A 14125-nucleotide genomic window follows, 5' to 3' on the forward strand; every position below is an offset into this window, starting at 1 on the left:
CATGCCAAACATGTCCTCTCGCCTGAGTTCTGCCTGAGGTCTTCCTACAGTAAGTGGATGGCATTGACGGTGATTTGCCATATCCTCTTACTGTGTGAGGTTGTTGGAGAGAAGGAAACTGCCACTGCAAAATCCTCAAGCTTTTTGATTGCAAGAAATCAATATGTCCCATTGCAGAAGTCAAAGCAAATCTTATTTTTCCTTGGTCACATTGAAGACTTTGGCTGTTTAGCAAATAAAGAATTTGGTCCATTTCTGCAGGGTAGTCACACATGTGGCCTGTGCTTCTGGGGGCAGCTGATTGAAGGAAATAAATCTTGCAAGTGCACCAGAGAGGTGCACTAAAACATGCACAGCAAATTTTACCATCTTACCAAATGGGGTCTCATAGATGTGCCTGTTGCTAAGTTTTTTTGCCAATCGCAACCACACAGGATGCTTGGATGCTGAACTAAAATAAATAAAAAAAAAAAGTGAAAGCCGTTTACAACTTCCTGTAACGCCGAATTGGAGCGCAGCTCTTGAGGAGGAGGAGTGGAGGGTATATTCCTCCTCCTCCCTCGTGATCATGCCTGCTAGTCCTCCTCCCCTCCTGCTCCCCCTCCCTCTCCTTTACCACCTCCTCGTCCTTCAAGCTCCTCCCCTCCCCTCGCCTCCTCGTCTCTCCTCCCCCCCTCCTCCACCTTCGTACTGCTTTCCTCCTCGCCGCTGAAGTCATGTGACCCCCTCCCCCCGAGGTCACGTGACCCCCCCGAACCATACTAGACAATGAGGGGAGGAGGAGGAGGGGGAGGAGGAGGAGGGCAGAGGTCCGGGGGGTCACATGACCTTGGGTGGGCCGTCACGTGACCGGCGGGGGAGGGGAGTCACCCCACGGGGTCACGTAACCTGGGCGGGGGAGGAGGGGGGAGGAGGAGGAGCGGAGGGGGAGGAGGAGGAAGGGGAGGGGCGACGCCGACGCCGACGCCGCACAGGCTGGAAACGGGTCATGTGACCCCCTTCCCCCGAGGTCGCGTGACCCGCCCGGACCATACTACACAATGAGGGGAGGAGGAGAAGGAGGGGGAGGAAGAGGAGGAGAAGGGGAGGAGGAGGAGAGGGAGGGCGCGGTTACGCCGACGCCGACGCCGACGGCGACGCCGACGGCGACGCCAACGGCGACGCCGACGCCGCTCAGGCTGGAAACGGGCCCCTAAGAGCTGCGCTCTAAAAAGAATACCCCGTTGTACAAATCAATCAATGAACCAACCGTGGTGCAGTAAATACTCACTTGAAGCTTCGAACAAAGTATTTATTTTGGCTGGAAGTACTGCTGCAGGGTAGCCTGCTTCTTGTTGGCAAGGGCGTGTTTAACTAAGGCGTCCTCAACATAGTCTAAACGATCAACAAGCAATAGGCCCATGCCTTCTATTGTGCCCCAGTAGCGGCGTAGAAGGGCCAAAGCAGCATCAGCCTCGGTTGAAGTCGGGAGCGGAGCACCATCAGCGCTTGCGGGATCAGCCTCGGCAACGTCTTCGCTTGGCCGCCCAGCTGTAACTTCCGCAGCGATCTCCACATATGTCAACTCCGCCGTTGTTCCGGTGGTGTCGTCACCGCCAACAAAGTCATCAATGCACATGCTTCGTGGCTTAGCACCAACAAAGCACTCCAACTTGCTCCAGGTTTCTTTGAGCTCGCAGTCTTCCTCTGTACCGTCCATTCCTGCTTCGTCGGTTGCTTCCTCTGAAGCTTCATTGTGGCCAACGAAGCCCGCATGCCGAAAGCAGTTAGCTACTGTCGCCTGCTTGACGCTGTCCCAAGAGGCTTTCAGCATTTGAATCGCATCCACAAGGTCTATCTTTACATCTTGTCTCATCCGGAGTTTAGCAAGCAAAATGTCAATCAGCCGACGCTTATAGATGGACTTGAAAGTGCGAATAATGCCCTGGTCCAATGGTTACAGCTTGGACGTGGTGTTAGGCGGCAAAAACTTAATTTCAATATTGCTCAGCTGGACATCGGTGTGGTGTGCCGTGCAATTGTCAACTATGAGGCATACCTTCCGGCCCTGACACGCCAGGTCCGAATCCCACGCCTTCAACCATTTTTGGAATATATCCCTAGTCATCCATGACCTCTTGTTGAAGGCATATGTCACCGGAATACTGGGGCAGTTGCGCATGCACCTCGCGGTTTGAAACTTGCCTATGACTATTGGCTCCAGCTTTGAGCTTCCATCCATACTGGCAGCCAATAGAACTGTCACTCAGGCCTTGCCTTGCTTATCGCCGTGGCACGCGTCTCCACGGGTGTCCAGCGTTTGTCGAGGGAGCATTTGCCAGAAGAGGCTTGTTTCGTCCGCATTAATTATCTGGTGCGGCTCATACTTGGCGAGAACCTGGGGCCGCTCTTGATGAAGCCACTTCTTGATTTCCTCTTCATTGGCGTCCTCACTTTTCCCCAAGACTGTCGTCCCGAGAATGTTAAAGCGTGCCTTAAAACGTTGCAGCCAACCGCTACTGGCATTGAAGTTCTCGGCGCCGAGAATGAATGCAAAGTTCTTGGCCTTCTGTTATAACATCGGTCCGGATACAGGAATATTCCGGGCCCTTGCGTCGATGAACCATTTGTGCAGCGACTTCTCAACATCTTCAAAGGCATCTTTGCATACACGTCGCGCGCCTGAGTGCTGGTTCTGTTCTGCCTTGGCCTTTATGTCACTCTTGTTTTTCAGTAGAGTACTCAAAGTGCTTCTTGGTAGACCTAAAGCTTTGGCGACGCTCAACTTTTTTTCTCCATTCTCAACCCGCTGGATAGCTTCCAGTTTTTCAGCATATGTCAGGGACGTCCATTTATTAGCGTTTGGAGTTATCACTCACGCAAGGCAACACGACACACAAAAGAACTACGATCACACGCGTAGCACTACCGATAATACTGAGGAGGAGGAGTCGGTGCGGCAAATGCAGTGCGTCGTTGACGTTGCGACAAACTATCCAGGCAGCGGCATGCGTGCGCCGCTACGTTCAAATGGCGCCCTCGGCGTGTGTGTAGGCAGTCGGAAACGCCCATCGCGCCACCGCTATCTTCGAGGGTGTTGCGGGAAAGCTCACCACCTGTCAAAAGAGCGCAGGCTGTTTGGGATGGCGGAGTTCAATATATCCATTTTATGGCCGACCCCGTTCGAAATAAAAAATGCATGCGATTTTCCGCGTGATGTATAAAGCGTTCGATATAGGCAGTAATTCTATATATCCGTGTTCGATATATCGAGGTTTGACTGTACTTCGTCGACTTGGAGATCTGAACTACGAGGTGATGCCCGACGGAACAAGAACATCATCACGCCGCCCACCACGACCTGCAGTCGTCCACGTCGTGCGCCTGAAGCCGTACTACGCTCGATAGGACTGTAGACCTTATGTGTTCCAGATGACTCTTTAGTCTACCGTTATTTTTATTTGCTTTGTGTTGCATCGGGGCGATGCACTTTTTACAGAGGGGAGTAATGCCGCGCGTGCAGCTGGCCAAGTAGGCTGCGCGCGCATGGCCTAACGGTTATTGCGCCCGCCTCCCACGCGAAAAGCCAGGGTTCGATTCCTGGGAGCGACGCATCTTTTGTTTTTCCTGCAATTTAGTTTTCTGGTAAATTTGAGAATCCTGTTGGCTTGTTCGAGGTCCGAATGTTTTACGCGTCGAACATTCTACGCCGATTTTCGCAGAAGCTCACGCATGTGCATAAGGGGCTCCGCGTGACGAGCCGCAGTCAGTTTTGCCCCAGCAATCGATTCTGCTGTTACGCCGACTGCGACGCCCGCGACGCTCTGTTATTATCTTTTGTACCCGTTTTTTTTGTACAAATTTGCCACATTAATTGCTTATTTCTTTCTGTTTATTTATTGTTCTTTTGGTCACCACCTGTGACAATATGCTTTTTTAACAATCTGCTTTCTCACGTATCTGCTTTCAGAATCACACTGGTTGTGTTTTTTTACATTAGAGTGGAAAACCGCTCTTACCTCGCTTATCAGAGAGAACTCTGCCCTGCTGGGCCGTAGGTCCTGGTCAATATCATGGAAATTTTCTTTGTTTAGTAGTGCTCGAGTTTCGCGAACTTTGAGTTCCATCTCGGGAACCATAGTGCTGAGCCGGAGTGTGGCTTCAAGAGCCAGCTGCAAAGAAAAGTACAATCTATAGTCGCAGGATCTGTAAACTTTAACACTGTGTTAGGTATCATATTTTTACTTCTTTACATGCAGTGTCTGAATTACATGGCCATACTGCCTGTCAGCACAAGCATGGAAGAACCAGTGTGTTCTGTCCCCACTGTACAATCTGATCATATCCAGCATGGTACTACCGACATACTGAGCCACAAGGAGTGGCTTCATAAAAGGAAAACTAAGCACTGCTGTTTGGGCGGGCGACATGGCTCCAGACAGCAGCAGGCACTGTTTTGTGCAAGCCTGACGGGTGTGCCAATGCTTTGGGGGCATGGGCACCCAAACTTTGGACAACCATGAGCACGCCCAAGCAGGCACAAAGGTGTAACTAGCTCATAGAGTACCTTTTTAAGCTGGCATCAGGCACTGTCTCATTTGCATATTTTAGAGATCATTTTGAATGTTGGGATGTTACATATGTATTCCTCTTATTGCCGTTGCACACCTACGACACAAAATATAAAAGTGACTAAGTCGGACAGATGTTTAAGAAAACTTCGCTTCGATGACGGTGGTTTGTAGCACCCAATATGACAATTTGGGTGGAACTATTGTAGGTCGCCCAGAATATGGCACCTGCTGCTATCAGTGATAATGTTGCCATCACCAATGCAATGCTCAGCATAGATGGAGTGCAATTTGGCTTGGCCTGTGGAGAGAATGATGCTAGAAGTTACCACATGAAGGGGAGGGGCAAAGCGACGTATCCACAGAACATGCGTGTTGGTCCTTGCTAGCCCTGCAAGCGGTGCAGGCAGTTCTTCTACCGCTTCCTGTTCACTTTCACAGTTAACTTGCACCAAACTTTTTTAAAAAAGACTTTTGTGGGAAAGTTACCTGTTTAGCAAGCGGCTAGTGAAGGTGTATACATTTTTTGTGACCCTAAATATTGCAGTAGAGTCCAACCTCGTTATAACGAAGTAGCATAGGGCGCGCAAATTCGTTCGTTATATCCAATATTCGTTATAAAAGTACTCAGAAAAATTTGTACAAACACAACGGCAATTGGGCCCATGCAAAAAGTGCTCGAACATGCATAATGCTAAGATATAAAAACGGACTGTAGGGGAATTCGAATCCCGTAATAAACATATAAATCCTTACCTGTCACCTAGGGTAGGATTAAAAAAGTTGAACCGGCACGAATTTACAACTGAGGAACCATGTTGCCAGAGTCCGCAATCGAATTTATTTGAAAAAAGACGTTATCTTCGATTGGTGGACTTTCACGGCATTGAGTAGTATGAACTTCTCGACAGTGTCCACGCAGGCGAGAGCCTTCTCCACTTCAGTGGTTTTTGCCGTGGGGAGCTTCTCCAAGTAGCTTCGCAGCTTTGTCACCATGTCCGCGGCATCCGCAGTACTTGTGCGAGGTTCTTCAATGTCGTCGTCGCTCTCACCTTCACTGTCAGTGCCGCTATTCTCTCCGGGCAACACAACACGGTCCACGATTTCTTGGTCCGTTAGCTCGGGCGCCACGGCCAAGTTGTCGTCAACGGAGACGAAGTCTTCGAATGTGATACTATCCGGCAACGTCAACCGATCCCACGGCGTCTCGTCAAGTTGCGCCACTGGGTCTTCAGGATGTACTTCGTCAGAGGACAGAACGAAGCCGGCATCTACGAAACAGTTCCTTATCGTTGACCGTCTCACGTCATTCCAAGATCCATACAGCATTGTCAACGTTGTCTTCGTGTTGATGGCTGTGGGTTGGCGCCAGTCCATGTCGAACACAAGCTGCGTCACCAAACGCTTCCGATACGAGCACTTCAAAGAACGGATGATGCCCTTATCCAAGGGCTGGAGAACCGGCATTGTGTTGGGTGGCAGAAACATTAGGCGGACTGCCTTCAGTGGGCAAGACACCTTGTGCGCCGAACAATTGTCCAACAGAAGAAGGACCTTCCTATGCTGCTCCTCCATGTCCTCATCGAAAGCCTTCAGCCAGTCCTCGAAGAGCTTCGTCGTCATCCACGCATTTTTGTTTGACCAGTAATCAACCTGCAGATTTCGAACACCCCGTAGGCACCTAGGGCGAGCAGACTTTCCGATGACGGTCAACCGCCTCTTGTCGGAGCCATCCATGTTGACCGCAACGACAGCAGTTACCCGGTCTTTGTGCTTCTTCCCTCCATGGCAGGTTTCGTTTTTCACAGCCAATGACCGCTCCGGCAACAACTTGTAGAAAACTCCAGTCTCGTCGACGTTGTATACGTTACGTTCTTCGTATTCTTGGAGTAGAGGTCGGAAGTTTTCGAGCCATTTCTCGCAGGAGTCCAAGTTAACAGCGGATCCTTTGCCAGACAGGGTGTGGCAGACGATCTCGTGCCGGTTCTTAAAGAGCTGAAGCCAACCGCTACTTGCCCTGAAGTCATGATGCCCCAAGAGGCACGCTAAACTGACGGCTTTCGTTTGCAGAAGAGCACCAGACACCGGCAAGTTTCGCGCTCTCACGTCCTTGAACCAGGAGAACAAAGCATCTTCCACATCGGGGTAATGAGAAGGCCTGTCACGCTTTCTGTCGCCTTTCAGAGTGCTGTTGGCGTAGGTCTCTTCAATCTTCTTCCTCGAACTTAAGAGAGTAGACAATGTGCTGGGTGGGATCTTGAAGTCCTCCGCAACATCTTTCTTCTTGCGGCCACTGTCAACTGCTCTTAAAATTTTAACTTTCGTCTTGAGAGACAGAGCTTTGCGCTTCAACGTCACCATTTTCTGCTCCCAGATTGACTGACTGCCGTCGCTGTCGCTTTGGCACTCTAAATTTTAGTGTTTGATGACGCTTATAGGTGGCGCCGCTGGTGCGCCATCTTTTAGGGTTTATGCACCCGCTTCATAGATGGCGCCAGTCACCTCCCAAAGTGCTCGTTAGAGCGTTGGCAACGTTCGGTATCTTGAAAATCGGCACTGAATTTAGGTACATTTCCTTTTTACATGGTAATTTATAGATTTTATTTCTTTTTGTTTTGGTATTGCACATATTTCGAGCCGTGCGCGGCCGAAAATAATTTTGCTATAACCGATACCGCGTAGGATTCCGTGTTTTCGGTTTCGTTTTGAAGGTCGAACTTCCATTGAAATAAAGCATAACCAACCAAAATTTATATTTACTTCGCTATATCCGATAATTCGGTATATCAGTGTTTGTAATAACGAGGTTGGACTGTACTTATAACTTGATCATTTACATCTTCAATAAGAATTTAATGGGAATGGTGCCAATTAAAAGATACATGGTTCGCTTTCCCTCCTTTTTTCCCAACCTTTAAAAAAAGCGTCCATGAAGCTTGGAAGGAGATTACATGACATGCACCATCCAATCGCTGCAATCGCTACGATTTGGTATTCTTTGAAGGCTGGAAAACAGGATCAAGCAAACCATACAACTTTGAAAACACCTCCATCGGCTGTTTCTCAAGGCGCTCCACAATTCATAATTGTCACCTTTTCCATTAAATCAATATTTAAATAGTCATCTAAATATCATAATTAAAAATTGGGCAGACTATACCAAATTTGGGCACCTTTGCAACACATCTGCTAACAACGGACAGTTGGTTTCAGTCCTGCAGAGCGCACCTCCTTAAAGTTGGGTGCAAGTTCACTAGGACACCCTCTACTATGTCAATAAGTCAGGTTGGCTGGGTTGAAATTTTTCACCACTTTTCTATATGCGCTACTTAACTTGTCATAAGCAAGCTTACCACGTGTGGATTTAAAAAATAAACAGGCAGTTCCTCCAGTGGTCCAGCCGTACGATCTTGTTAGGTTGTTTCGAAGAAGCTTGAGGGTGTGGCAAGCGTCAAAGAAGTGTACAGTGCCTCTCAAACTTAACGCCGCCACTCGGTTTCGCAAATATTGGTCTATTGCATGCTACTCAAAAATAAATTGGCCGCTGCAGCTGCTGGAATACCTTCCCCGAGGTTGGGTTTTCATCAGGGACGCCAATCTTCACCAACTAGTTTGACCGCTAGGTTCAGGAATAGCTCAAAAAGTGAAGAAACCGGACCACCTCGTGGTGGCGTTAAGTTTGGGGCGCACTGTACCACCTCGGTGGGTCGGTTCGGGTGCTAAAATGCTGGCTGGGGGCTCTTATAGTTGGTTTCGTGGACCCGGCACCTCAGCAGCTTTGTTATGGCAATATTAGCTCCAAGTCTGTCAAACCACAGCCTTGAATGGAGGCCACACTCTTCAACGACTAAAATGGCGTCTTCAAGGAGGCTGTTGAGGAGCTGCCCTGGTGCTCCGTTGGTGAGAAAGTACTTGATGGGAATCTTCGAGGGTGATGCAAAGCCCACCGCCATAAAGACCAGAGCCTCCGTTGCCATGGGCACCTCGTCAGACTCGTGCGGTCCCAGTCCTTGGCCAAGATCGATGTAGGGAACCAGCTTGCTAGATGGGACGTCCAGGCTGACGTCTTTCTTCATGGACATCCCCTCCGGCAGGGTGATGCACAGCTCATCCCGCGCGCAAGAAGTTGTGTGCCGCCGCTGAAGCTCTCCCAGTGCTTCTCGGGTGAACCCAGGCCACCCCAATCAACATCAGCCAGGACCTGAGGGAGCTCTTGGAGGGCAGAAGGAACAGTCTTCTTACATTGTCATATGCTTGTGGAGGGTAATAGTGCATGGTTGCTGCAAACTGTTTTGTCCTTTCATTGTACCTCCCACCGGACAACTTCCTTGTGGCATTCTCAAATCCCTTGAGAAGCTCCTAAGGTATCTTGCCGAATGCTTCCAATTTGAGTTGGAGCTCTTCTGTGAGTGCATGCTGGTCCCTCAGGTGCTGCACCAGGGTTTTGAGGTCTCTGGTCTTTTGCTGTATTTTTTTTCGAAATTGTCTTCATTCCATGGATTTTCTTCTTAGCCGACTGTAGCTTCTTAGTCCTGCACAGCCGCTTGCTTCTTGGGGACTCGGCCGAAATATCTATGGTCTACTGGAGGATGGTCCTGGTGATGTGTCTCTGGTGGTCAGTCTTGCTGGACGCTTTGTGGGAGCCTGTTAGGTAGAGATTAATATAGCACACTGATGTTTACACTGTTTTCTTTCACTAAGTGTGAGTTGACAACTCCCCGCAGGGGGCACCTGTGAAAGCAGGTGTTTGGAGAGTGGCGTCTCCACGGACCCCGAGCCATGCGGGTTCGCCCGCCCACGTATGGCTGTGCGTGGCTTTCCCGTGTCCGGGGAAAAGGGCATCCTGGTGGTTGAGCTGAGCCCGGGGTAGGTTTGGACCCTTCGGGGCCCCCCGGGTGAGGCAATACACCACTTCGGCCCCTGCTTCTCGTAGACTGGAGTCTTGGTAAGGCCCGGCCAGGATGATTCAGTCTAGTCGCCACTTCTACTATCCCCTCTCTACTTTCACCCTTGTCTTCTCCTCCTTTTCACCCCCGCAGGGGGCACCTGTGAAAGCAGGTGTTTGGAGAGTGGCGTCTCCACGGACCTTGAGCCATGCGGGTTCGCCCGCCCACGTATGACTGTGCATGGCTTTCCCGTGTCCGGGGAAAAGGGCATCCGGGTGGTTGAGCCGAGCCCGGGGTAGGTTTGGACCCTTCGGGGCCCCCCGGGTGAGGCAATACACCACTTCGGCCCCTGCTTCTCGTAGACGGGAGTCCTGGTAAGGCCCGGCCAGGATGATTGTCTAGTCGCCACTTCTTCTATCCCCTCTCTGCTTTCACCCTTGTCTTCTCCTCCTTTTCACTCTTCTCATTTCTCTTCTTTCCTTTTCAACTCCTTTGGCGGCAAGGGCTAACCTTGGGTGGCGACAGACACCTTGTCTAGAACCACTCTTGGTTATAGAGACTGGGCAGCACTAATAGCGTAATGTCTTCAGCCAAGCCATTCTTGTTATGGAGCGTTACCTATTCCCTTGTTGGGCTCGGTGGTGGGCGGTGCACCACAGTTTCCGAAAACCCTCCCCCTTCATATGGGTTCTCAAGCTAAAAAACCTTTTGATCGGGCCCCGAAAAGGGTCCGCACCGAAGCACTGCAGATAGAAAAACCAACATACAGATTTTCAAAGTTCCCCAAGTTTCTTGTCATGCACTCTGAGGATGAAAAACCGCTTGGCAAGTTGTCCCCTTTCCTCATTTCAAAAGTTCTTGAAGGAGTGATTGGGAAGAATTACAGTAAAACCTCGTTATAACGAAATGGGATATAACAAACTAACGGATATAGCAAAGCAATCATAATTCCCCTTGCTTGCTAATAGTGGGAACAAATCAACAGTGGCTATAACAAACTAATGGTTATAACGAAATAATTACGACCGCTCCTTCAACTTTGTTATAACGAGGTTTTACTGTACAATGCAAAAAAGATGGCATCTGGTGATCTCTTAGTGGAGATACACAGTAAGCAACAAAGTGATTCACTATTAGCTCTAAACTGCGTGACTGATTACAAAGTCACTGTCACAGCTCATAGAACACTTAACACAATTCAAGGGGTGATCTCAGAAGACGACCTGCTCGAGTGTACAGAAACCGAAGTAGTTGAGGGCCTTTCCACACAGGGGGTAATCGCTGCTCGGCGTATTACCCTTCGCCGCGATGGTGTTGAACGCAAGACGAAACACATCATCCTCACATTTGAGTCAACTACACTTCCTGAAGTTGTGAAGGCAGGATATCTCCAGCGCCGCGTCCGCCCCTATGTGCCAAACCCTCAGCGGTGTTTTAAATGCCAACGGTTTGGCCATGGGTCACGGAACTATCGAGGAAGTGACACTTGTGCCAAGTGTTCTAGCAAGGAGCACGTTGCTGATGTGTGCGAGAAGGAGCCCCACTGTGCTAACTGTAGCGGTAAGCACCCAGCGTACTCCCGATCCTGCCCATTATGGAAACAGGAAAAAGAAATCCTCACCTTGAAGGTTACCGAAAATATTTCATACGCTCATGCAAAGAAGCGTTTCGCCTTTGTATCCAAAGGCTCTTATGCCGAGGCCGTACGCAGGGGACCGGTACGGCCAATGGTTTCGACGGGAACGCAGACGTCTACGGACAGTCCGCGCCTCCAGTCGAGGTCTCCGTCCTCGGGAGCGGTGCCAGTGACACCGCTTTCGAACCGTAAGGTGGATGCTGCCTCTTCTGCATCCACCTCAGGGCAGGGGCTGACCCCCCCTGCTCCACCTGGCCCTTTGGCCCCTAAGGGCCGAGGCCTACCCCCTCGCTCCTCTGCTCTCCAGAGGAAGCCCGGTGAGACGTCAAAGCAGTTGGCCCCTAAGGGTCAACCGACAACACCACCGGAAGAGCCCATGGAAGAGTGTGGGCTCAGATCCGACGACGAGGCTATCCTCTCGGGATCGGAGTCCTCCCTCGCTGCTCCCACTACCTCTAGTGGGAAGCAGAATGACTGCGCGAAAAAGAAAAACGCTCCGCGCATAAAAATTGATTTTAAACCCTAATAACCTTTTTTTACCCATTTTTGCAGTTTATAAGTTAGTTTATTTTAATTTTGGCACTGCTATGACTAAACAATTAGGTAGCATGCAGTGGAACTGTCGCGGCCTTCGTAATATTGATGATGTTAATTTTTTTCTCGATGAGCTTCGTCCTGTGGCACTCTGTTTGCAGGAAACCCATCTGACCGACAAACACACACAGGTCTTACGCCGGCACCAGTTTTTTAGGAAGGATCGCCTTTCTCCTAGCCCTTCTGGAGGTGTCGCAGTTGTAGTGCAGAGCGGGGTTGTGTGTGCTCAGGTTCCTCTACAAACACCACTCGAGGCAGTAGCAGTTCGCGTTCTCCTTGACCGACTCGTCACCCTCGTCTCTCTCTACCTGCCACCCAACATTCCACTGCAGCTCCACGAGCTACAAGGACTCATAGATCAGCTGCCTAAGCCTTTTTTAATTCTAGATGATTTTAACGCCCACCACCCTCTGTGGGGTAGTGTTCGTTAAGATTCCCGTGGTGGAGTTTTAGAACGACTTTTATTATCCTCCCGGCTCTGTCTTCTGAATAAAAAGGAGCCAACGTTTTTTAGTGCTGCTCATAACACCTTTACATCAATAGACCTTTCCATATCATCATGAGCTTTACTTCCATGCTTTTCATGGAAGGTTTTAGATAATCCATTTGGCAGCGATCATTTCCCCATAATTTTAGAAAGTTCAATACCCCCTTCCTTCGCTTTCGACCCGCCTTCCAAAGTGGAAATTAGAGAAGGCTGACTGGGCTCTTTTTGGTTTAAATGCTGTACTGGATCCATCGCTTTTTCGCAGTATGTCCCCCGAGGAGGCGACGGTGTTTGTCACTGAATGTCTAATTAATGCTGCTGCATCTTCTATTCCGCAAACATCCGGCGTCCTACCCCGGAGATGCAAACCCTGGTGGAATGAGGACTGCACAGTCACTCGCAGGAAACAGAACAAGGCATGGGGTATATTTCGCCGTTATCCCACTGCTTTGAACCTGATTGAATTTAAAAAATGTAGGGCCAAGGCACGTTGGACACGGAAACAGGCAAAGAGGACATCATGGGAAAAATATATATCTTCTCTAAATAGCTTTGTCCCAGCTAAAGAAGTTTGGGATCGCCTGCGGAAAGTTCGAGGAGATTACCAATATTTCCGAACTCCCCTGTTTTCTTCCCCCTCTGTATCGCTGAAAGATCAAGCAAATGTTCTTGGGGAGCATTTCCATCTTATTAGAAACTCTAATTTTAGCGAAAAATTCAAGAAGTTCCAGTCGACTGTTGAAAAACAGCCCATCTCGATGTCGGAGGGTGGTTCATTTTTTTACAATAGACCATTCACAATGTGTGAACTCAAAGTCGCTCTTGGTGCAAAGAAGCAGTCTGCACCAGGGCCAGACAGACTCCACTATGAAATGTTGAGGAAACTATCCCCTGAATCTATGAACGGTCTGTTAACTTTCTTTAATCATCTATGGCAAGCTGCTGCCTTTCCTCGTTGCTGGAAACATGCCCACATAATCCCTTTTTTGAAACCTGGGAAAGACCCTTCCATTCCTACGAGCTATCGTCCCATCGCACTCACAAGTTGCCTAGGGAAGACTTATGAGCGGCTTGTGAATCGTCGTCTTGTTCATTTCTTGGAGACTGAGAATCTTTTTGATGTAAACCAGTGCGGCTTTCGGGAGGGACGAGTGACCACCGATCATTTGGTTCGCCTAGAAACCGCTATACGTGAGGCATTTGTACACCGGCAGCATTGTGTCTCGGTGTTTTTTGATTTACACAAAGCATATGATACCACATGGAGGTATGGAATACTTCGTGACTTGTACAACTGTGGTGTTTGGGGACGCATGCTTCAGTGCATACAGAGCTTTCTCAGTGAAAGAACCTTTCAAGTCCGATGGGGCTCCACACTGTCAGATGTTTTCTCTCAAGAAAATGGTGTTCCTGCGGTTGAGCGTTACCCTCTTTGCTGTAAAGATTAACAGTCTAGCTAAGGTTATGCCATCATCAGTAACTTACTCTCTATATGTGCATGATGTGCAAATCTCTGTGTCTTCCTGTAACCTCTCCAGTTGTGAACGACAATTGCAGCTTACAATCAATAGAATGTGTAAGTGGGCAGACGAAAACGGCTTCAAATTTTCTCCTGAAAAACAGTCTGTGTTCCTTTTTCATTACGCCGGGGATTGTCTCTTGATCCTTCCTTGCATCTTAATAGCATTGAAATATCAGTCCAACAAGAACACAAATTTTTGGGTGTTATTTTTGACAAGAAACTTACCTTTGTACCCCATCTGAAGAATTTGAAACGGAAATGCTTGATGTCATCAAGCATCCTAAAAGTGCTATCGCATATGTCGTGGGGTGCTGATAGGCGCTGTCTTCTACGACTGTATAACTCCTTAGTTCGATCCCGCCTCGACTATGGTGCAGTAGTATATGGGTCAGCGCGGCCATCCGCTCTTAAGATGCTTGACCCAGTGCACCACCTTGGACTACGACTTTA

General features: G+C 49.2%; 1 protein-coding gene across 1 annotated transcript; it reads right to left on the reverse strand.

Moving 5' to 3' along the window:
- Positions 1–1291: 1291 nt before the first annotated feature.
- Positions 1292–1862, reverse strand: LOC121836759. Its single transcript, XM_042291921.1, has one exon. The coding sequence runs from the start codon at positions 1853–1855 to the stop codon at positions 1292–1294; it is 564 nt and encodes a 187-aa protein (XP_042147855.1). The 5' UTR covers positions 1856–1862.
- Between the last annotated feature and the right edge of the window lie 12263 nt (positions 1863–14125).

The sequence above is a fragment of the Ixodes scapularis genome, unplaced genomic scaffold (genome assembly GCF_016920785.2).
Source record: "Ixodes scapularis isolate PalLabHiFi unplaced genomic scaffold, ASM1692078v2 PGA_scaffold2__306_contigs__length_199485367, whole genome shotgun sequence".
Lineage (NCBI taxonomy): Eukaryota > Metazoa > Arthropoda > Arachnida > Ixodida > Ixodidae > Ixodes > Ixodes scapularis.